Below are 26,172 nucleotides of genomic sequence, written 5' to 3'. Positions count from 1 at the left end.
TGCTCCCTGATTGGGGGCATAAATATTGATGACTGTTATGTCTTCTTGTTGTACAGTCCCTTCACCATTATGAAATGTCCATCTTTGTCTCTTGTTATCTTTTTCACCTTGAAGTCTGTTTCATCTGATATCATTATGGCTACACCTGATTTTCTCTGGGTACCATTTGCTTGGAGTGTCAATTTCCACCCTTTCACTTTGAGTCTATGCTTGTCCTTGTAGCTGAGATGTGTCTCTTGGAGACAGCATATGGTTGGGTTTAGTTTTTGATCCAATCTGCTACTCTGTGCCTTTTTATTGGTGAGTTCAGTCCATTTACATTTAGGGTGATTATTGATATGTGAGGATTTCCTGTCATTCTATCTTTAGTTTTCTGGTAAGGCTGTGTCTCCATTGTTTCTTTGCCTTTTGTTGTTGTCTATTATTTCTGTGTGGTGGTATTCTATGATGTTTCCCTCTGTTTCTTCTTTTATTTCAGTATATATTTCAATTCTGGATTTATTTTGAGTGGTTACCCTTAAGTTTATGTAAAAGAAAGTTTGATATTTAGAGTATTCCATTTTCTTCAGCACGCTTACTTTCTCCATTCCCATATTCGGTTCAGGCCTTTACTCTCCCCTTTTTGAGTTTTGTTTGCCACAAATTGTCCCTGTTGATGGTGGTCGAATAGCCTCCTTTAGTATTTCTTGTAGTGCAGGTCGTGTATTAGAAAATTCCCTCAGCTTCTGTATGTCTGGAAAGGTCTTTATTCCTCCTTCATATCTAAAGGATATCTTTGCTGGATATATTATTCTTGGCTCATGGTTTCTCTCTTTCAATAGTTTGAATATTTGGTTCCACTCCATCCTGGCTTGTAGAGTTTCTGCTGAAAAATCTGATGATAATCTAATGGGCTTTCCTTTGTAAGTTACCGTCTTCTTTTCCCTGGCTGCCTTGAGGATTCTTTCTTTGTCGTTGATTTTAGACATCTTCAATACAATGTGCCTTGGAGAAGGTCTGTTGGGATTGAGGTAACTAGGTGTTCTATTTGCTTCTTGGATTCGAGGGTCCAGTTCTGTCCACAAATTTGGGAAGTTCTCATCGACAATTTGTTTGAATATATTCTCTGTTCCCTTCTCTCTTTCTTCTCCTTCTGGTATGCCCATTATTCTTATATTGCTCTTTCTGATGGAGTCAGAAAGTTCTTGTAGAGTTCTTTCATTTCTTTTAAGTCTCAAGTCTCTTTCTTCTTCAATTTGCGTCATTTCCAGGTTTCTATCTTCGATGTCACTGATTCTTTGCTCCATCTGGTCAACTCTACTACCTAAGCTGGTTATTTCATTCTTAATTTCTTCTATTGAGTTCTTAATCTCCAGAAATTCTATTTGGTTCTTTTTTAAGATTTCAATCTCTTTCGTAAAATGTTCATGCTGTTCTTTGATTGAGTTTCTGAGTTCCTTTAACTGCCTATCTGTGTTTTCTTGTATCTCGTTGAGTTTTTTCAGAACTGCAATCTTGAATTCTCTGTCATTTAAGTCACATATTTCTGTATCTTTAAGTGCCTTCTCTGGAGATTTTTCACTTTCTTTCTGAGCTATCTTGTTGCCTTGGTTATTCATGGTGATTACTGGTTTACTATTTCTCTTCCTAGACATCTACAGGAGTGACTTCTGCAACAGGTTGATAGAAAGCGGTCTTTCTTTTGTTTGCCAGTACTTGTTGGTAGAATGTTTTATTATTTCTCCAACTGCAACTTATTTTTCTTCTCCCACACAGTAGTGCTATGTTTTCTCTGCACTATTCCAACTTCTCACGCAATGGGGGGATTCCCTGGGAGACGGGCTTCTCCTCTGTTAATAGTTCGTCTAGGTCACAGGGCGCAGTGTCCCGGTGGGTATGCGGAGAGCTTTTGATGTTCGAAAGCTCTTCCAGCTGCTGATTCAGAGCCCATATATTTCAGCAGTTCTGTTTACTCCTGCAGGGATCCGCCCAGATAGGTGGGGTCAGGGGCGGGGTGAGTTGTGAGAGGTGGCCCAGAGCAATGGCGGCGACCACCACCACAGCCGGTCCTGCTTCCACTGCTCTCTCCCCTTTGCTGGAACTAGTTGGGCTGTGAATTTGTGTTTGCGGTCCACAGATCTCAAAACAGCAAATTTTCTGTTGTTTTGATCTGACACTGCTACTATTTCGCTTCTAGCACTGGGCAGGTGGGGCGGGGCGAGCTCTGGGAGGGTAGGGAGGGGGCGGCTAGTCTCAGTGCCTAAGGCTCCGTTCTCTGTTCGGCAGTGCGGGCTTAAACCACCGTTTTCAGCCTTTTTCCCTCAGTCTTTTCTCCGAGGTCTCTGCCGTGAGCGTTGGGTTCAGCCGTGTTATATGCTGTCCCCTCAGCCCTGTGGAGTCCTGGCGGAGCCCTAGCAGTCCGATCTCCCGCAGCTGCGGTAGTTCCGGGAAGCAGCGAGCTCGGCACACTGAGCTAGGTCTGCGTCCTGCGCCCGCAGCTCCGTCTCCGCGCACTTCTCCCTTTCCTCCTCCCTCCACTCGCGCGAATCTCCCACCTGTAGGTGATTTCAGTCGGTAGTGGGCCTCTTCGTGTTGCTTGTCTGCTGTGCAGGGAGTCCTTTGTGGAGTTTTTGTTGTTCGATTCTTTGTAAATTCCAGGGGAGCTTTACAGAGGCTCACCTCACTCCGCCATTTTTCCGGAAGTCCCTCGCTTACCTTTTTTTGATATCAGAGAGATTATTCATTATGCATTTGTACCAACTGGACAAACAGTTAACCAAGTTTACTGTTTGGAAGTGCTGAAAAGGCTGCGTGAAAAAAAGTTAGATGACCTGAACTTTTCACCAACAATTTGTGACTCTTGCATCACAACAATGCACCAGTAAATAAATAACTATATTGGAACACCCTCCCTACTCACCTGATTTGGCCCCCAATGACTTCTTTCTTTACTTGAAGATAAAGGAAATATTGAAAGGAAGACATTTTGATGACATTCAGGACATCAAGGGTAATACGATGACAGCTCTGATAACCATTCCAGAAAAAGAGTTCCAAAATTGCTTTGAAGGGTGAACTAGGCACTGGCGTCAGTGCATAGCTTCCCAAGGGGAGTACTTCAAAGGTGACCGTAGTGATATTCAGTATGAGGCATATAGCACTTTTTCTAGGATGAGTTCGCGAACTTAATTGTCTGACCTCGCATATAAATATACACATAACTCGACAAAATTGTCAAAATAAAGCAATTATAACTTCAAATAAAAGCATTTATTAAACATAGCACTGTTTTATCTGCTAGATTTGCTTTTTAAGAACTTAAATTCAAAAAAAGTTTTCAAAAAAGTATTGTCAAATTCGTGAAGAAAATCATTTAATTTTACCACATTTGAAATAAAACTAGCTCTAATCTGATTTCCTTATTTACATACACTAGAAAAAAGTAGTATTAGAAGAACAGGAGAAAGAACAGAGATAAAGTTTGACTGAAAGATGCTCGTGGGAGTATGGACGTGTGAGGAACAGAGAGGAAAGGAGAGGCCACAGATAATCACTCCTGAGTAACATCGTAACAATTAGTTCTCTGATAGAAAGTTTTGAGACTGGGGACAAAGGGGTCAAAATCACTGGCAGGAAAGGTCATTTCTTTTTGCAGCAGAAAGGTTTACAAGGTAACTGCCGTACACTGTGTAGAAAGGAAATTGTTCAGTTTTTGTAAGTGCATTAAATCAGGCAATTAGTATAAAACTATGCAACAAATAATTTGGAAGCTAGTTCTAGAATACATTTTCTAGTCACTTGGGGAACTCTTCCAGCTCATTAAGCTATAATAATCAAGTCTTTGCAAGTCATTCAGGAATTAATATGTGCCAATGTCTGGGTTCTAAAAGTACAAAAAAAAAACACAAGCTGACAATCTTGGTTTGCTTTTCCATATACACAGAGGTTTATCATCTGACTGCCTGAACATCCAAGGTCATGAATCAGCCTACCCATGGGAAGTTCTATAGCTATAGTAAATTGGGAAGAGAACAGATACTGTCTTTCAGCTGTGTGAGAAAAGAAGAGATTTAAAAAGATAAAGAAATTCAAGCCATCCGTTGAATGTCTGTAACTGAGTAAGGTACCAATGTTCTAGGCCTTATTAAAGGTCTATAGGGTTTCAGGAGCATCCTGCCATACCAGTAACATGAAACTTCTTAAGGAAATTCACCACCATAATTGATGTGAAATACTTTTTACTAAATGGCATAGCAAGATAATAAGAAAGCAAGGCTCTATGATTAAAAAAAAACCAAAAAAACAAAACAGGCATCTTGCAGGTAATGATTACTGTCCATGGACCAATGGCTGAATGGAGATACAGCACCACTGACTTTGAAGATGAAAGATATCTTGACAGGTCATGTAGTCCAATCTCCCGCACATTCATCTACCCTATATTACCCCTGATAGCCTCGCTTTTTCCTTTATAACTCGAATTTACTTCTCCCATGGCAGCATATATTGGTGGGAATTTCTATTAATCAGAAAGTCCTTTCTAAAATATGAAAGGATTTATATATATCAAATGTTATAGTCGGGGCTGGCTTCATGGGCTTGTGACCTGCCCATAGGGCCCCATGCCCACAAGGGCCCCCATGATTTGGTTAAATGCTTTGCTATCACCATATGGAAATTCTTAATTTTCAAACAAAAAGCCCTACTTGTTCATTTTGCACTGGGCCCCACAAATTAGGTAGCTGATACTGGTTATAGTGGTTTTCTCTGGGAAGTGGGATAATGGGTAATCATTATTTTCTCTTTTATACTTATACATGTTTTCCAAAATTTTTACAATAAACACCTTTTTAACCTTTTAGAAAAAATAAAGCTATTTCTTACACTTAAAAAAAGGAAGATCTTTCTTAGGATAGATAAAATGCTACTTCTTTGCAATTTGGGGGCAATACAAAACATACTATACTCTATTCAACATGATGGGTCGTCAAATATGATTACAGCTATCTTGTCTCCTCTTGCTTATTCTTCTTTTTCTTCTAGCTTAAAATACACCCAGTTCTTTTAACTGTTTGTTGTATGAAACTGTCTGGGCCTCTTATTATTTCTTCTACCATTCTCTTGTCTATTTGTCAAAGTCTCTTATAAAATATGTCATTCAAACCTGAATACCAGGTATGGTCTGAACAATTGCAGGTTTATTATATTGTGGGCTTCATGGTTCTGTTAGTGCAGTCTAAGATCATACTAGCTTTTTAAGCTACTACATCATATTATCTTACTAAGCGTGTGATCAACTAACCTACTTAGATCATTTTCACAAATATAAGAACCAATCTAGGTACTCTGTCCCATACAGCTGATTTTTAAAAACCTAAAAGCAATGTACATTTATTTACTCATGTTAAATTTTATCTCACTGATTTCAACTAAGCATTCTAACTTGTACAGATCTTTCTGAATCTTGATTTTATCTTCTATGACACTGATTCTCAACCCAAACTGCAAATTTGAATCATTTGGAGGCGTTTTTGAAACTACTCAAGCTCAAGTTTTCAAACTATTAAAGTCCAGAGATCCTAATTTAATTCATCTGGAATAGGGCCTGGAGATTCTATGTTCCCCTTAATTTTGTATTATAAAAAATTTCAAGATTAAGTCATAAAATGGGGGCATGAGGTGAGTCTCTTAAAATCTCCCCTGGAATTTACAAAAAACTGAACAACTATAACTCCACAAAGAATGCCCTGCACAGAAGACAGGCAAGATGAAGAGGCACGCAACTGAAATCACCTAAAGGTGGGCAAATTGGGCGAGCAGGGGAACAGGGAAGCAGGAAGTGAGGTCGACGTGGGCCGTGCGGAAAAAGGAGCAGCATGGCACAGGAGCAGACCCAGAGCTCTGAGCTCCGAGTTCCCTGCATTCCAGAGCTACTGCAGTCACGGGAAAGGGAAGAACTCGGACTGCTAGGGCTCCATTTATGGCCCACAGTCCTGCCTGAGGGATCAGCATATAACACGGTTGAACACAGTGCACACGGCAGAGACCTCGGAGCAAAGACTGAGGGAAGAAGGGTGAAAACAGCGGTTTAAGCCCTCACTGCCTAGCAGAGGGTGGAAGGCTTAGGCTCAGAGCCTAGCCACCCCCTCTCCACCCTCCAAGAGCTCGCCCCACCCCCACCCTCCCAATGCTAGAAGCTGAACACTAGCAGTGTCAGATCAAAAGAACAGAATATCTTCAGTACTGAGAACTATGGCCCATAGCCATGGACTTGCAGCCCAACTAGTTCCAGAAAAGGGCAGGGAGCTTTGGGTGCAGGACTGGTTATGCTGGTGGTCACTGCCATTGCTCTGGGCCACCTCTCACAGCCCACCCCGCCCCTGGCCCCACCTATCTGGGCAGATCCTGCAGGAGTAAACAGAGCTGCTTAAACACACAGGCTCTGAATCTGGTACAGGAAGAGCTTTGGAACGTCAGAAGCTCTCCACATCCCCCACCCACACAGAGGCAGTGCCCTGATATCCAAGCAACCTGTTCACAGAGGAGAAGCCTGCCTTCAAGGGAATCCCCCATGGTGTGAGAAGCTGGAACAGTGCAGAGAAAATATAACACTACAGTGTGAAAGAGAATAAAAGGCTACAGTCGGAGAGAAAATAAAAATTCTACCAACAGCTACAGGAATACAAAAGAAAGACCTCTTTCTAACAACCTCTTGCAGAACCTACTCCTGTAGATGCCTAAGAAGAGAAATAATTATTCACTAATTGCCATGAATAACCAAGGTAACAACACACCTCAGAAAGAAAATGAAAAGTCTCCAGAAAATGAACATGAAGACATGGAAATATGTGACTTAAATGACAGAGAATTCAAGACAGCAGTTCAGAAAAAACTCAACGAGATGCACGAAAACACAGGCAGTTTAATGAACTCAGAAACACAATCAAAGAAAAAAAACACCGAACATTTTACCAAGAACATTGAAATTTAAAAAAAAGAACCAAATAAAATTTCTGGAGGTTAAGGACTCAATAAAAGAAATGAAGAATAAAATAGCCAGCTCAGGGAGTACTGTTGACCAGATGGAGGAAAGAATCAGTGACATAGAAGATAGAAATCTGAAAATGAAACAGAAGGAAGAAGAGAGAGACTTGAGAGTTAAAAGAAATGAAAGAACTCTACAAGAACTTTCCGACTTCATCATAAAGAACAATATAAGAATAATGGGCATACCAGAAGGAGAAGAAAGAGAGAAGGGAACAGAGAGTATATTTAAACAAATAGTCGATGAGAACTTCTCAAACTTGTGGAAAGAACTAGATCCTCGAACCCAAGAAGCAAAATAGAACACCTAATTACCTCAACCCCAACAGGCCTTCTCCAAGGCACATAGTATTGAAGCTGTCAAAAATTAACGACAAAGAAAGAATCCTGAAGGAAGCCAGGGAAAAGAAGGCGGTAACCTACAAAGGAAAGCCCATTAGGTTATCATCAGATTTTTTCAGCAGACACTCTATAAGCCAGGAGGGATTGGAATCAAATATTCAAACTATTGAAAGAGATAAATTATGAGCCAAGAATAATATATCCAGCAAAGATATTCCTCAGATATGAAGGAGGAATAAAGACCTTTCCAGACGTACAGAAGCTGAGGGAATTTTCTAACACTGGACCTGCACCACACGAAATACTGAAGGAGGCTATTCCACCAGCATAAATAGGGATAATTTGTGACAAACAGAAAACATAAAAGGGGGGAGAGTAATAGCCTGAAACAGAATACGGGCATGGAGAAAGTAAGCATACTGAAGAAAAAGGATACTCTAAATATGAAACTTTCTTTTATATAAGCTTAATGGTAATGACTCAAAAACAAAATCCAGAACTGAAATATATAACATAAGAAGAAACAGAGGGAAAATCATAGAATACCAACACAAGGAAATAATAGACAGCAACAAAAAGGCAAAGAAACAATGAAGACACAGTCTTACCAGAAAACCAAAGACAGAATGATAAGAAATCCTCATATATCAATAATCGCACTAAATGTAAATAGACTTAACTCACCAATAAAATGGCACAGAGTAGCAGACTGGATTAAAAAAAAACAAAAACAACTAAACCCAACAATATGCTGCTTCCAAGAGATACATCTCAGCTACAAGGACAAACATAGACTCAAAGTGAAAGGGTGGAAAGTGACACTCCAAGCAAATGGTATACAGAGAAAAGCAGGTGTAGCTACACTGATATCAGATGAAACAGACTTTGGGATAAAAAAGGTAACAAGATACAAAGATGGACATTTCATTATGATAAAGGGGACTATAAAACAAGAAGACATAACAGCCATCGGTATTTGTGCCACCAATCAGGGAGCACCAAAATATATCAAGCAACTACTAACAGAACTAAAGGGAGAAATTGACCAAAACACAATTATAATAGGGGACCTAAATACATCATTGACAACTATAGCTAGATCATCCAAACAGAAAGTAAATTAAAAAATATCAGCCCTAAATGACACATTAGATGAAATGGACATAACTGACATTTACAGAGCACTTCATCCTACAACATAAGACTACACGTTCTTTTCTAGTGTACATAGAACATTCTCAAGGACAGACCGTATCCTGGGACATAAAACTAGCCTCAGCAAATTTCAGAAGATTGAAATCATCCCAAGCATATTCTCTGATTACAAGGATTTGAAATTGGATAGCAACTGCAAAAAGAAAGCAGGAAAAAAACACAAATATGTGGAGATTAAACAACATTCTATTAAAGAATGACTGGGTCAATGAAGAAATAAGAGATCAAAGATACATAGAAACAAATGAGAATGAAAATAGAACCTACCAAAATTTCTGGGATGCAGTGAAAGCTGTTATAAGAGCCTATTTCAAGAAAGAAGAAAAATCACAGATTAATAAACTCGTGTTACACCTTAAAGAACTAGAAAATGAGGAACAATTGAAACCAAAAGTCAGCAGAAGGAAGGAAATAATAAAAATCAGAGCAGAACTAAATGAAATAGAATAGAAAAAGACAACAGAATAAATTAATGTGACAAAGAGCTGGTTCTTTGAAAAGATTAATGAAATTGAGGAACGCTTGGCTGGACTCACTAAGATAAAAAGAGAAAACACACAAATAAACAAAATCAGAAATGAAAACGGGGAAGTTATCATGGATGCCATAGAAATACAAAGCATCACCCAAGAATACTATGAAGGACTATATGCCGCCAAATTCAATAACCTAGAAGAAATGGACAAGTTCTTAGAAACATATAGCCTTCCTAGACTGAATCACGAAGAATTGGAAAATCTAAATAGACTGATCACCAGTAAGGAAATTGAATCAGTCATCTGAAACCTTCCCAAAAGCAAAAGTCTTGGGCCAGATGGCTTCACCAGTGAATTCTACCAAACCTTCAAAGAGGATCAAATACCAATCCTGCTCAAACTCTTCCAAAACATTGAAGAAGAGACAGTATTCCCTAACTCATTTTATGAGGACAACATTACCCCAATACCAAAATCTTGTAAGGAAAAAAACAAAATTACAGACTGATATCTCTGATGAATACAGATGCAAAATTTCTAAACAAAATTATAATAAATCAAATGCAACAATGTATTAAAAAGGTTATACATCACTACCAAGTGGGGTTCATCCCAGGGGCAGAAGGATGGTTCAAAATATGCCAATCCAACAATGTGATACACCACATAAACAAAAGAAAGGACAAAAATCATATGATTATATCACTTGATGCAGAAAAAGCGTTTGACAAGATGCAACATCCATTTATGATTAAAACACTTAATAAAATAGGTACAGCAGAAAAATACCTTAACATAATAAAGGTCATATATGACAAACACTCAGCTAATATCACAATTAATGGTGAAAATCTGAAGCTCTTTGCTCTATGTTTACGAACATGACAGGGCTGTTCCTATCACCTCTGCTTTTCAACATAGTATTGGAAGTCCTAGCCCGAGCAATCAGGCAAGAGAAGAATAAACGGAATGCAAATTGGGAATGAAGAAGTCAAATTGTCACTTTTTGCAAATGATATGATGCTATATACAGAAAACCCTAAAGAATCCACCAAAAAGCTATCAGAAAAAATACATGAATACAGTCAAGTTGCCAGCTACAAAAATCAGTGTATAAAAGTCCATTATATTCCTATATACTAATGATGAAATCTCAGGAAAAAAAACAAACAAAACAAAACAAAAAAACAATTCCTTTTGCAGTTGCAACAAAAAGAATAAAATACCTAGGAATAAACCTAACCAAGTGTGTGAAAGAACTATATACTAAAAACCATAAGACATTTTTAAAATAAAATGAAGAAGACACAAAGAAATGGAAAGTCATTCCATGTTCATGTATTGGAAGAATCAACATAGTTAAAATGCCCGTATTACCCAAAGCAATATACAGATTTAATGCAATCCCTATCAAAATCCCAATGGCATTTTTTTTAAAGAAATAGAACAAAAAAATATCAGTTTTGTATGGAACCATAAAAGACCCTGAATAGCCTAAGTAATGCTAACAAAAAAGAACAATGCTGGAAGTATCACACTCCCTGACTTTAGCATGTATTACAGGGCAACAATAATCAAAACAGTATGATATTGTCAAAAAAACAGACACACGGACCAATGGAATATAATTGAGAACGCAGAAATAAACCCACATAAATATGGACAGAGAATTTTAGACAAAGGAACCAAAAACATACAATCTTTGGAGAAAATACAGCCTCTTCAATAAATACTGCTAGAAGAATTGGAAAGCCATGTGCAAAGAATGAAACTAGAGTGCTATCCGTCACCATGTACCCAAATTAATTCAAAATGGATCAAAGACCAGGGCAGCTGGATGGCTCAGTTGGTCAGAGCGCAAGTTCTGAACAACAGGGTTACAGGTTCGATTCACACATGGGCCATTGAGTTGCGCCCTCCACGGCTAGATTTAGGACAGTGAGCTGCAGCTGGGCTTACAGAGGGGCAGCCCGATGGCTCAGTGGGTTGGAGCATGGGCTCTCGACAGCAGGGTTGCTGGTTCAGTTCCTGCATGGGGTGGTGGGCTGTGCCCCCTGCAGCTAAAGGTTGAGACCAGCGACTGGACTTGGGACTGGGCTGTGCCCTCCAAGTCGCTGTCCTAGATTGAAGGACAACGACATGGAGCTGATGGGCCCTGGAGAAACACACTTTTCCCCAATATTCCCCAATTTAAAAAAATGGATCAAAGACCTAAACATAAGACCTGAAACAATAAACTACATAGAAGAAAACATAGGTACTAAATTCATGGACATTGGGTTCAAAGAGCGTTGTATGAATTTGACTCCAAAGGCAAGGGAAGTAAAAGCTAAAATAAATGAATGGGACTATATGAAACTTAAAAGCTTCTACACAGCAAAAGAAACCATCGACAAAATAAAGAGGCAACCAACTGAATGGGAGAAAATTTTTGCAAACAGTGCCTCCGATAAGGGGCTAATATTCAAAATATACAAGGAACTCATGCAACTCAACAACGAAAAAACAAACAACCCAATTGAAAAATGGGCAGAGGACCTGAAGAGACATTTCTCCAAAGATGACATACAAATGGCCAACAGACATATGAAAAAATGCTCAACATCATTAATCATCAGAGAAATGCAAAGAAAACCACAATGAGATATCGCCTCACACCAGTTAGAATGGCTATCATCAACAAGACAAATAGTAACAAGTGTTGGAGAGGCTGTGGATTAAAAGGAACCCTCATACACTGTTGGTGGGAATGCAGACTGGTGCAGCCACTGTGGAAGGCAGTGTTGAGGTTCCTCAAAAAATTACGAATAGAATTGCCATATAACCCAGCAATCCCTGTCCTGGGTATCTACCCAAAAAATCTGAAAACATTCAGAGATAAAGACACGTGTGCTCCAATGTTCATTGCAGCTTTGTTTACGGTGGCCACGACATGGAAACAACCAAAGTATCCTTAGATAGATGAACGGATAAAGAAGTTGTGGTATATATACACAATGTAATACTATTCAGCGGTAAGAAAAGATGATATAGGAACATTTGTGACAACATGGATGGATCTTGAGAGAGTAATGCTGAGCGAAATGAGTCAGACAGAAAAAGCAGAAAACCATGTGATTTCACTGATATGTGGTATATAAACCAAAAACAACAAAAGAACAAGACAAACAAATGAGAAAGAGAAACTCATAGACACAGACAATAGTTTAGTGCTTACCAGAGGGTAAGGGGGTTGGTGGTGGGAGATGAGGGTAAGGGGGACCAATATATGGTGATGGAAGGAGAACTGACTCTGGGTGGTGAACACACAAGGGGATTTATAGATGATGTAATACAGAATTGAACACCTGAAATCTATGTAATTTTACCAACAATTGTCGCCCCAATAAATTTAATAAAATAAAATTAAAAAAAAAAATTTAAGAATCAAATTACCATATGGCCCAGCAATCCCTCTCCTGCGTATCTACTCAAAAAATCTGAAAACATTTATCCATAAAGATATGTGGGCTCCAAAGTTCATTGCAGCTTTGTTTACGGTGGCCAAGACATGGAAACAACCAAAGTATCCTTAGATAGATGAACGGATAAAGAAGTTGTGGTATATATATACAATGGAATACTATTTGGCCATAAGAAAAGATGAAATAGTATCATTTGTGACAACATGGATGGATCTTGATATTATAATGCTAAGCGAAATAGGGAAAGTGGAGAACCATATGATTTCACTGATATGTGGGATATAAACCTGAAACGAACAAAAGAACAAGACAAAAAAATGAAGAAACAAAAATTCATAGACATAGACAATAGTTTAGTGGTTACCAGAGTAATGGGGGAGGAGGTTCTAGAAGAGGGTAAGCAGGGTCAAATATATGGTGATGGAAGGAGAACTGACTCTCAGTGGTAAACACATAATGTGAGATATAGATGATGTATTACAGAATTATACACCTGAAAGCTCTGTGATTTTCCTAACAATTCTCACCCCAATAAACTTTAATTAAAAAATTCAAACAGATAAATAAATAGAGAATAACATATTGAATCTTCTATGTGTCCATAATCTAACTTTAATAATTACCAACATTTTGTTAGTCTTCTGTCATTTACCCCTCCTAGAATATTTCAAAGTAAATCCCAGACATCATATCATTTTACCTGTGAATTCTCTAGTTTCATTTAGTTTGTTTTAAAAGGTTGTCAGTTGAATCTAACATGCAGCCAGTGTTGAGAAAACTGATCTATGGTATTAATTGTCCCTTTCAATTTTCACACACCTGCAAATTTGGTAAACATTTCTTTTTTTTGTACTGGCCAATGAAAATGATAATCAGGTAGGACCAAGGGCTGAGTGTTGGAGGAGAAGCCAGTAAAACAGCATGGTTTGAAAATGGCACTTATTATCAATGTGCTAGTTTAGTACACTTTAGTTTGACAAGTGGTTCTTTCTGCTTGTAAACTAGATTGAGGGCACTGCGTAAGGCAACACTGCTCTAGCCACAGAAGAGTCATTTAAATGAACTTGCTAATTACAAACAAGATTTATTTCCGGAGAACTGACTCTGGGTGATGAACACACAATGGGATTTATAGATGATGTAATACAGAATTGTACACCTGAAATCTATGTAATTTTACTAACAATTGTCACCCCAATAAATTTAATAATAAAAAAAAAGATTTATTTCCATTCTAAGTAAAATGTTCTGTTATAAATTCTGGCTATAGAAATGATTGCTGAAACTTTACAGTGAATTCTGTATCTTGTCATAAATTGCCATGTTTACAAAGTCAAACAAGTATACCTTTACTGAATTTTTTATAATCTCAACTGTATTAAATGTTAATGAACAAACTAATTAGTAAACTGCCAACACACTTAGTAGGAAATACATTCAAATAGGAGAAAGTAGTGTTTTCAGTAGAGGTTGTGGGTTTTCCTAAAGCCATTGCTTTTGCTACCAGATCTAAGTCCTTAAAACAGGACGGTGAATGCTTATTTTAGAATAATCAAATATCCACAGTTGGCATTTTGAAAGCTGCCAACTTTATACTAAAAGCTTTGGAAAACAGTTAATATTAAGTCTTCTTTTGTCCTGTTTTCCCTCTCTCTATAGTCTTTTAAAGACATTTACTTGGAAACTGGAAATATGTAAGCACTCATTTCCTTCCCTAATTGAAATATTTGCTCATTAAAGGATTTAAAAAAATTGTTAGGGAAGTAACTGATGCCACAAAATGACAGAATACAAGGGCATGTGGGCAAAAAAAAAAAAAAAAGAATACATGACTTATCAATCAAACCCAGCTACATTTCTAAACATTAAAACAGGGAACTATGAGAATTGTCACCATCTTTATTTACAGCACCTTCTTATACTTTAAAAAGTATGCATCAATGTACAAAAAGAGTAGTCCACAGAAAATTAAAGAAAATACAATATCTGAGTTCCTAGGTAGGTGCAAAGCAACAAGCAAGTGTGGCAGCAAATGAATAAATTAATTAGTATAGTACTTTAAAAACATCTAGAAGTAAAGCTGGCTATTATTTTGGTTAGTTCAAAACAAGAGGATAACTAATACAATGATAAAAATCAACAAATGTGATTATCCGTTGTTTTAAAACTTCACTTCTTTATAATGGAGTAAGAGAGAAAAAAGAGCAGGCTGGAGTTGAAAGAGCAGTGGAGGCAACAAGTAACAAAGGTTTAATTCTCAGGTCCCTTTAATTCTCTATCTCAGGTTTTCATCTTCCATAGATGAGGTCATTGCTCTTCAACATTTTCTAGTTGCTAAGGGCACTATCTCCTGAGTCTCATATTTTCAAACATAAATAAATGAATCTGGAATACTTGCTAAGTCCCCAACAACTGCAATTTTCTTTTGCTTTTATACTATATTATTCCTCCCACTTAGAATGTCCTGTCCACCCCATCCCAGATACTGTTAGTGCTCACAGATGATTGATTTAAAAAAAAATCCAAACTGGTTTTTGGCAAGTTGCACCACAGATGTCATACAGGAATTCTGCCAGCAGAATACCACCTATTGTTATTAATCACTGCTTCTAGGAAATCTTTGTATCATTTAACAGGACATCTGATGAGAACTTACACCAGAGCTGGCCTTGTAAAATCGCTTCGGAGGTTTGAAATGGCCCTTATTCATGACTACTTAGAAGCCATCTAAACCAGGCTGATATTATTGATAACCATAGTAATTATATATTTGTTTGCTTATTTGTTTATTATCTGTCTGTTCCACCAGATTATAAACTGTGAGGGCAGGATTACTTCTGTTTTATTTCCACTGTATACCCAACATCCAGTACCGTAGCCAGCTACTTCCCCTACTTCTCTGCTTCCCTTTGCAGTAAAATCTCTAGAAAGAATTATGTATATTCACTCTGACCCCAAATATCTGCTTGGCTCGTACACTCTAGTCCTTCTGGTCTCTGCTCATACTATGTTTCACCGAAAATAAGACCGGATCTTATATTAATTTTTGCTCCAAAAGACACATTAGGGTTTATGTTCAGGGAATGTCATCCTGAAAAATCATGCTAGGGCTTATTTTCCGGTTAGGTCTTATTTACAGGGAAACATGGTAGGTCACCTTAAAGAGACCTTCCCAGACCAAATTCATATAAAATGCCAGCCCTCTCCCCTCTCTATCATAATTATACCTTACTTTTTTTCCTCTTGGTATCACTCATTACCACCAGCCATATATATTATTTGCTCATTTGTCTCCCTCAACTAAATGTTAGCCCCACAAGAACAGGGATTTTGTTTTGCTCACTGCTGTTATCTCCAGGACCTAAAACAGTGCTTGGTTTTAGACGGCACTTGTAATTATCTGTTAAATGAACATATCTTGTACCATCACATTTCCTTTTGTGCTTACATAGTGGCAGCAAAAAGGAGAAAACTGGGTAAATTTTCTAACGTAAAGGTAATATAAAATCCACGTCATATCTGTACTCGCATATAACTGCATGGGAAACATTATAGTGCCCTTTATTTTATTATTAATTTTTGGCTTACCTTACATCCACAGTCCTTCCACAACTGTCCACCAGAAGCATAGACTTTCACCAGTGGAATCATTGTTTCTTCTTCAAGTATTACGTTTTGAAAAATGTAACTAAGATAACTAAAGTTATATGTACTCTTCAATAGCACTCATTAAGACAAGTGCTATTTACATCTATAGAAGCTCTATTTGAGAATTTCTAGGTTTTGGGCAATCATAGAACAAAAAGAAATGCTGCTGTGATATTTTATTCTAATTCTTGTGCATTGTTCTGATTATAAACCATAAATGCACAATCACTATCATACCAAAATTCTTGAATAATTAACTACCAGTGTTTTGCTTTTGTAGTGATATCATTGCATACTGGACATACTCAATGTTACTACTCCAAATCAATTTCTATATACAACATGGGAAAAGAAATTATTAGGGCAAATGGTATAAATATAGATCCTCATTTGGTCTTCAGATTCAGAAAATGGCACTTACCATCTTACTCCTCTTTAATAGATAAATTAATATCAAACATTTACATATTTGTTCACAGGTTTCAAAGCTCATTTGACTCACATAACAATGCTGTGTGGTAGGGAAGATAAGTTTTGTTCCCATTTAATAGATGAGGAAACAAAGCCATTATAAAACAATTACAAATGAACAGAGGCATACAAATATTAAAGAATCAGGGAAGATACAGGGTTAATGGGGTAAGTGTAGTCACTGGACTTGGTAATATATTTATGTATTTGTGGATGGTGGCTTATAGTTAACTTATTAAAAAGAAGCTCTCAGAGGGTAACCCCTGGAGAGGGCAAATCACACTGTGTCCCCAACTAGCAGATCTTCCTAAATCCTACACACTAGAGTGCTTAATAGAATGTAGCCCCATAATTCCACTCATGTAGTAGCTCTCATTTGCCAAGCAGAACAAATTGATTTGTACTTAATAAGCCAAATATGCATAAATTATTTTTAATCATGTAAAATCTGGTCCTAAATTTAGATGCCACAGAAGAGTCATTACAATTAATCAGGCCGGGGGAACAAGGAATAATGTAAGGTAACTGCAAAAATGCAGAATGGTGAAATTACTTCTCTAAATGAAAGAAATCACTTTATCTGTAAAATAATCTTATGTATAACAATTTTTTCACAAGATATTCCCCCTGCTGTGAAGAAGGACAATTAAGTAAAATAAAGTTACACAAATGGTAAGTAATCTACCAGATAGCCACTAGAAGTGTTTCAGAATTTAGAAAAGGACCTGAGAATTCTAACTTACAAACGAGTCTCCTGCTATAACTATACTAGGGTTCTCTTTTGCCCAATTTCATTATTATAAAAAAACAAAACAAACTACAAACTAGAGTCACCAAGTCCACAGCGAAAGTCATTACATTGCTAGTGGTTATTGCTAATTATCACATGGCAAAGAAATGAAATCTTAAATAAAGTACAACTATTAACACTTCTAGATGGTCATTATCTTTTCTTCATTAAACAAAATGTATAAATAAATCTTTTAAAGGAGTAGCACATAACATTAGATTTTAGAAAACCAAATGGGCAAAGGCAAGCTTATGCTGGTACACAAACTCCGTGAGAGCTAATCCAAATGTGGATTTGTGGTAAAGCAGAGCAAAGCTCTTGACTTCACAATTTTAAGTAAGAATATAGTAATTGAGCAGCCATGAAAATCAGCACACACTTTAGCTCTAGACCAAAACAAAAACAAACAAAAAAACCCCCAAACTTAAAAAACATCTTTGCTCCTTTCTTATCCATTGTTTAATTTACATGAAATATAGTGGCAGTTCTCACATGGTAATTTGAAGCATCTTGATAATACCACAGGTAAAACAATCATGCAGAGATATAAACCGACCACAAAAATGGGCCTATGGATATTCTCAACATACACGTGTGGTAGAAATCTTGGTTTATTTCTTCAGGCATATCTCATGGGAGTGGGTGGGATAGAGAGGAGAAACTGGTGCAATTGGTCCATGCTTTAAGAAAGCATTTCAAATGAAAAACCACAGAAAACAAGGAGTGATTATTTAAAGGAAATGTGCAACAAGTAAAAAAAAAAATTTAATACATTACAGTGATTTGATTCTCAAGAATCTGATTTGCCTATTATTTTTCAGGAACACTGTTGTACAAAGTGAAATACACTTCTTAATGTGGGCAAATGTGGGTAAATGTTGGCAAGAGCACCAGAAAATTTCTGATCAAATAAAATTATGGGGAACCAAAATATTATGCTGCAACATGGGGCTATAAGACCTATTTTAAATATATCCTGCCCTGTTCTCAATGGACTCAAGAGGATAAATTACATCACTGGGTAATTATGAACACTGATCCTCAAATTTTAATCTGGAAAATATATGCATCTATTAAATGGAAAATTCTTCTGCAAAATAGCATTTGCAACTTTTAAAAATCAGAGAATGACAAAATGTCAATATTAACAAGACAATTTTTCACTACAATATTTTCAAAAGGGCCTTTTTAGAAGCTGGATAAGATGAATAGGTCTTACAAGATTAAAAAAAAAAAATGTCCTGTAGAACCTCAGAATTTTCTCCACCCTGGGGGCGGCTTGAAAAAAAAGGAAGCACACATTTATTACCACATCTTAACAACACATATTACTTTGGCACTTATAGCTTTCATTTTATCCTCTCAACTCTATGAGGTAGACATCATTTCACAGAAGAGGACAAGCAATGTAATCTCCTCTTCCATGAATCTTTATCCAATCCTTCAGTTATTTGGTTCTAACTATAATTTACCTGTTACTAGTTACTGGTTATAACTATAATTTGCCTGTTGTACTGGTTACTTCCCCCTAACCCCACCTTCTCCCTCTTAGGCGATCTTATGGGCACTTCATGGCAGGGAACTGATTCTTAATTGTCTTTGTACCCTAGTATGCCATGTGGCACATAGTAGGCACTTACAGCTGAATAAATAAAAAAAAAATTGTCAAATGTCATTCAACAAGTAATGAGAGTGGGACTAAAATGCAGCGTTTCCTATTCTTTGGCCCTCTTCCTGCTACATCACGCTGCCTAAATTAAGCCTGGTCCAGCACTTCAAGGCCACAACACCAAACTAGAAATTGTCACAAAAAAGAGATCTGGTCTCCCCACTGTCCAAAAGTTTAAATGCCCTGCCTGAGACGAGTGGTCTCAAAATAAAATTATTTCCTGGCTTCAAAACACTTAACCAAGGAACAGTTTTGATTTGTAAATCAAAGAATTGAAGGCAGGATGGCTTAAGCGGGAAGAGTTAAACCTCTGTTTGTTTAATTGGTTTGCTTACAACCATGGCTTTGAAAGAAAGAGCAACGCCACTCAAAACCGAAATAAATTACGACAGTTACTCTGAGAGGGGATCCCAAGGACTGAAAACTTGGAGATAAAGTACAAGATGCTAAATTGGAAGAGGTCAGAAATTTTGGGACCTCTCCTATGTTCTCCCCCACAACTTCCCTAATCTCTCACTTGAAGCGTATCCCTCAGGATGTGATTGCGGTAATTTCTCACCGTCGTCCCTGCCCACCACTTACACTCCTTAGGGTGGTGATTATCGATAGTGGGTTTTGTGAAAGAAGTTAAATCCACAGTAGCGAACTGGCCCCAGTCACCAGCCTAAATGCGAACGGTCGAGGTCTAACACTCGTCATCAGCCCCCTCCCCCATGGGAAGCGACAGGGTTAGTACTTTGCCTCAGAAAGAACATCTCCTCCCTTTCCTGTCCCAAGCAAAGAGCAACTGCTGGTCCAGTGAGACATTCTCAGGACTCGGGGAGGGCAACGCAAAAGTGGTGGCAGGAGAAGAACCCCTGTCCCTCCACCCAGGGTTTAGGCTGGTTCGGGCGGAGGGTGGCGACGGCTGTTCTCACCACCTTTTATGTACCAGCGACCCCAGCCCTGAGGGGTAGGGGTGGTCACAGCTTACCTGTGAGCCCCCCTCCGCCTTCCTCTCCGTAGCCCCGACGCCGTTGCAGCACGAAGTAGTCGTTGGACCTTTCCATCAGCCACAGCTTGAGGGCATTTTTCAGGAGCACTTCCTCAGGCTTCAGCCACATCGCCAAGAACTTTGTGCCGCCTGCGAGCAGCGCCCCAGATGCCCTCCTCACTTCACCCTCCACCTGTCTTTTCCCCTCTACTTCTCCTGCCACCAAATCTTCCTCAGGCGGCAGCGGCTCAGGTTCAGGTTTTCCACACTACCCCCAACCCTCCCTTCTCTCCCACGTAGGCAGAGAGATTGCCAATTCCCTCCCACGGCGCTACCGCCCGACTGGAAAATAGTCCCGCTTCTTCACCTCCTGGGAATTGTAGTTTCCTACCAGCATTTCTGTGCTCAAGGCGCTGGAATGTGGGACTACACTTCCCACAATCCAATGGAGTGAGAACTGGGAGGGGTGCTTTCAAAGTGGGTCCCGCCACCAGTTAAGTGTATTTTGGCTGTCTAAAGTTTAAAGAGGGATTTTATTTAAATAAGTGAGCCCCAGGTATAAAAGTTGCTTCTTCTCATTCTTTTACAGCCAAGGGTGTTAAACTGTAGAAAACAAAGTTTCTGGAATTTTGGAGTAGCGAATGGCCCATTCTGGGAAGCAACAGTAGCAGCAACTAACATTGAATGAGCTCTTACTAGTTACTATGTACTAAAGCGATTGCGTGTACTTTATCTAACGTGATCCTTACAGAAGTCTTGCGAAGTAGATTGCTTCAATTTTGCACATAAATGAAAGTGCAGACGGATGAATTGACTTATCCAAGTTCACACAGTAAATGGAGTCTGATACGATTTCTTGTCTAATTCAAAACCTTCCTTAGATTAAGCTCTTTCTGTCCTTACAGGAAGAATATAAACTCTCCTGAAGCCACACAGTTTTCTTCACGGTGTGAGCCCTTTCTTTCTCTCGCTACCCTCCCCCCCATCTGTTTACTTAATTACTGTAATCAGCCACAGAAAATGTCTGACTTTCCTTTTCAGGATCTAAACAATTTATAAGCTTTTTTCTTTCTTTCTCAAGCTCTTTAAGAAAAAAAATCCCTTTCAGTGCAGCCTTCACCTCCTTGTACCTTGCCAATGATACACAGCTGCTTAAACACTAAGGTGAATGAGGTCAGTGATTTGCATGACATTGCAGTGAGGAATTATTTGAGGGACGTTTTTATTTATTGCAATAACTAAACCCACCAAAATCAAAGACTGCACTAAAGTGAAGTTAGGTTTATAAGAAGGAAGGAATTGGGAGGCAATGTACAATAAACAAGGGGCTCTTGGCAAGCTATGTTGAGAATGAAGCCTCAAGGCCATTTGGCTAAAAAGGGGGAGGCGGTGAGACACACCCAAATGCCAAGTCATAGAGCCAAAGAACTCTCCCTTGGAGCAGTGTCTCTGGTGTAAACCTCAAGATGTGGACCAGGTCAAGGGAGGCAGATGTGCTAAAAGCAGAGAATTTTCTTGGGTGAGAAAACGGGTCAATTTGCAATTGTCACAATTAGTCCCAAGTAGCTTTCTGGAGAGGAGAAGAGGCAATCCTCCCAGGGCCCAAACTGCAATGTATCCCTGGGAAAAACCTTCCCAATTTGGATGTGTATTAAGGAAGATAATTTCTTTTCCTGGTGAAAGATCAGTAAATGTAGCAAATGTAGAGAGATGTGAGATGCCCTTCTTTTTTACCTTTCCTTCACTTTTTAAAAATCTTCCCCATCAAACCACATTGTTTTCCAATATCCTACAGGTTAGAGTTGTGCAAGGGCTATTCAGAACTGGATGGTTCCTCTGCCTCTTTATGGCAACTCCATCCAGATATGCCCACATGTTCCCTGTTATAGAACCAGACCCACTGGTGGCTCAGCAGGGGCATTTAGAGAGATCCTGCTTTAGTAAACATTTCACTGCTTATGTAAAGAAACATTTTTTATTAGTTTCAGGTGTACAAAACAATGTAATAGTTAGACATTTACACCCCTCACAAAGTGATAACCCCTCCCCCAATCTACTACCCCTCTGACATCGTGTATAGCTGTTACAATTCTATTGACTCTATTCCCTATGCTGTACTCCACATCCTGTAAAGAAACATTTTTGAAAGTAAATTGCTCCTGTGATATAAATTTTGGCTTGATCATAAACTGTATTTTAAGCCTTTGCAAATAAAAGTGTTTTTCTGAAAATGCCTTAAAAATAGATCATGTCACTATTCAATATTCAATTGTGCATGCTAATATAAATTGGTTTTAGGAAAGGAGTGGAATTACAAACTGCTTTGGATATCATTGCTGGTACTATATTTGTGTGTGTGTGTGTGTGTGTGTGTGTGTGAGAGAGAGAGAGAGAGAGGGGGGGGGGGGAGAGAGAGAGAGAGAGAGTCTTCATTGAGAAGCTTGCACATTTTTACATCCTTACTTTACAGATGAAGAACATGAGGCTCAGAGAAGTTCAGTAACTTGCTTAAGGTCACATAGCTAAATAAATAGCACAGCTGGGATTTGAACCTAGATTTGTCTGACTACAAACCATGACACTATACTACCTATGCATATGATCTGTAAATACCTCAAATACAACATGTCCAAAGCCAGACTTATTTCCCCAATATTCCCTGTGCCCAGGGTTGTTCCTTCTACTAGGTTCTCATAGTTCGGAGCACCACTGTTTACCAAGATGCTCAAGCTAAGAACTTTGGAATAATCTTAAACTTCGTAGTCTTACCACCTCCACTGTCACATATGCACACCCTTCTAATTCTTTTTCAAAAGCCCATCCTATTCTCCTATTACCACTTCAGATTAGCGCCTCACTTTCTGGCTATACTATTATGGTAGCTTCCCAACTCATCTTTCTGGTTCCAATTTTGCTTTCTGATATATCTCAGTCACATATTTATTGATACAATATTATACCATGCAGAGATGAATAATACCTCATTTATCCAGAGTCAGTCAGTCTTCCAGCTGGCCCAGGCTTGTAAATTATAGCCTCAAACAACTATGTAAAAAGATACTAGGAAACCCCAAATAGCAGTTCCTAACACTGTGCCATGGAAAAGCTGAGGATGTCTCTCAAGGTTTTACTGGCTTCTTATTTAAAATGAATTTCACAAGCTTACTTGATGCTTTAGGGTCTAAAGCAGGTTTAGAAGCAGTAAGAATAAAAATGGGAAGAGCACTGTTAGAGAAGAGCCTTTTAAGGCTTTGCTACTCAAAATGCAGACCATGGACAAGCAACGCCTGCATCACCCAGGAGCTTGGTATAAATTCAGAATCTCAGACCCCATTCCACAGCTGCTGAATCAGAGTGTGCATTTTACCAAGGCCCCCAGGTAATATGTAGGCACATTAAAGTTTTAAACACACTAATTTAAAGCAAATTAGGTATTTGAAAATCAAACTCTACAACAAATCGGAGGTGATTACTCATGTTTCCATTAAGAACTACGCAGGCATCTTTTTAAAAATAAGCTCTGTTAATGAATTTTAGGTGACTGAATTGCTTTTCTAAGAAAAGTTTATACCAGGACATGCCAATTAAAATTTTCTAAGGCAGTGGTTGAGAACTGAGATATCAGAGAAGAAATTGCCACTACCCATGCTAAATCCTATTTATTTATATATACTACTTTCTAACCATTAAAATCTAGGTATGTCCACAAGTGTCTCACATTCATGAGATTGTATGTTTCTGTAGGAAAAAAAGTTCAGAACTAGTGGGTACGGTTTCTCAAACTTTTCACTTAATTAGCTGTATGGTAGAGGACAATGAACATTTATCTTTGGAGGTCAAAGGGCCCAACATAATCATGAATTTCTTTTAAGTCTTATGTAAACCTAAATTTTACATTAGTATGTTTTTTTGTGTGTTTTTTTTTGTTTTTAAATTATGTTTTAAAATATTTTTAAAATCCACTCCAGAAGAAGAGGTAAGGTAAACAACTCAAAATTTGTTATAGCCTACAGTGATAAAATTTCTCCAGATGTTATAGAACTTAATTAAAATATTTAGTAAATGAACAAAAACTAGATATGGGGGGACGGAGAAGGAATGTTCCTAGCATTCCAATTGTATCTTTAAATGTAGTTTTCGTGATTTCCCTGGGAACCATGTATGAGGTCAGACAATTAAGTTCGAGAACTTGTTGCAACGATGTTGCTAACCTTTTGCTTTCAGAGGGATTCTTCATTATGAATTTGTACCAACTGGACAAACAGTTAAGCAAGTTTACTATTTGGAAGTGCAGAAAAGGCTGGGTGAAAAAAGTTAGATGACCTGAACTTTTTGCCAACAATTCGTGGCTGTTGCATCACGACAATGCACCAGCTCACATGGCACTGTCTGCGAGGGAATATGTAGCCAGTAAACAAATAACTGTACTGGAACACCCTCACCTGATCTGGCCCCCAGTGACTTCTTTCTTTACCTGAAGATAAAGGAAATATTGAAAGGAAGACGTTTTGATGACATTCAGGACATCAAGGGTAATACGACGACAGCTCTGATGGCAACTCCAGAAAAAGAGTTCCAAAATTGCTTTGAAGGGTGGACTAGGCAGTGGTGTTGGTGCATAGCTTCCCAAAGGGAGTACTTCGAAGGTGACCAGAGTGATATTCAGCAATGAGGCATGTAACACTTTTGTCTAGGATGAGTTTGTGAACTTAATTGTCAGAACTCATATATTCCTATTTATGAGATAATACAACCTGACTTCTGCTAAACTTACAAATAAACCCTCAGAAAACTCCCCTTGCTTAAGTTAGACATTCCCGATACATACAAATATATCTACTGCCACTTAAAGGAATCCGCTTATATTTTGATTATACGAGAGTAATAAAGTCTGTTGCTCAAACTATCTTTTTTTATTGTCAAAGGATAACAGCTAGGAGAAAATTCGCAAGTTACATGGCATTCCTCTCCTTTGTATATACCCAAGAGAATAAAAAACATACACAAAGATTCATACGTAAATATTAATAGCACCGTTATCCATAATGGCCCAAAAGTGAGACTGACCAAGTGTTCACTAACTGATGAATGGATAACCAAACGTGGAATAGCCATACCATGGGATACACGTATTACTCAGCAATGAAAAGGAATGAAGCACTGATGCACACGTCAACATGGAGGAACCCTGAAAGTATTATGCCAGGAAGAAGCCAGTCACAAAAGACCACATATTGTATGATTCCACTTACATGAAATGTCCAGTATTGGCAAATCTATAGAGACAGAAAGCAGATTAGTGGTTGTCTGGGGCTGGGAATGGTAGCAGAAATTGACAGCAAATGGATCATGAGGGAACTTTTTGGGGTGATAAAATGTTCCAAAACTGGATCATAGGGAAAGTTGCACAACTCTATGCATTTGCTCAACATCACAGAACTGTACATTTACAATGGCTGAATTTTTGGTATGTAAATTATACTTGAATATGGCTGTTAAAATTTAAAAAGATTATAAATTCCCTCCCAAAAGAACCCCATAAAACTTAAAATAATTAACTCTCTAAGACTATAGGCCTTGTTATATAGCAGCAGACACTCATACACTTGGCATATTGCCAAATAAGACATACGTGTACCCTGGTTTGATAATCATGGTTCTGAGGCATTCCAAGCATCTGTTTATTCTTAACATATTTTATAAAAGAAGGAGATGTGCTTAACTCTTTAACAGCATCCCAACAACCACACCTCTAAAGAGAAGGCTGAAGGTAAATAAAACTTTAAAGTAATAAAATGCCTTAAGTCTTAGGAGGGATAAAGATGGCCTGGCATCAAGGTCTTTTTTAACCTTATATTATCCGTGGTCAACCTTATTATTTACCTGACTGACATTTAAAAAATAATTCATGGTAGGTGCTTTTATATTACAATGGCAGCAGTTTCCATGTAATGAAATATATAAATGTATATCATACTAAAGTTTTAGTTTTTATTGATCAAATATATCAATTACCATTTATATGCAACCAATTTTTTACTCCCAAATCCAAGCATATATTAAAAGTTAGTATATGATCACTAAACTTAACAGACAAAAAC

At 38.1% G+C, this 26,172-nt stretch overlaps 1 protein-coding gene across 2 annotated transcripts in view; it reads right to left on the bottom strand.

Moving 5' to 3' along the window:
• TBC1D8B (TBC1 domain family member 8B) overlaps nt 1-20,367 on the bottom strand; it is a 69,635-nt gene extending 49,268 nt beyond the window's left edge. The window contains exon 1 of one of the 2 annotated variants that reach the window (XM_019717708.2): nt 20,072-20,367. In XM_019717708.2, the coding sequence (XP_019573267.2) occupies nt 20,072-20,201 (130 nt within the window). In that variant the 5' untranslated portion in view covers nt 20,202-20,367. The remainder of the gene's footprint in view (nt 1-20,071) is intronic. The other variant, XM_019717709.2, reaches the window with a different exon arrangement.
• Nucleotides 20,368-26,172: the final 5,805 nt, after the last annotated feature.

The sequence above is a fragment of the Rhinolophus sinicus genome, chromosome X, assembly GCF_036562045.2.
Source record: "Rhinolophus sinicus isolate RSC01 chromosome X, ASM3656204v1, whole genome shotgun sequence".
Taxonomy (NCBI): Eukaryota; Metazoa; Chordata; class Mammalia; order Chiroptera; family Rhinolophidae; genus Rhinolophus; species Rhinolophus sinicus.
This window is presented reverse-complemented; position numbering and strand designations above follow the sequence as displayed.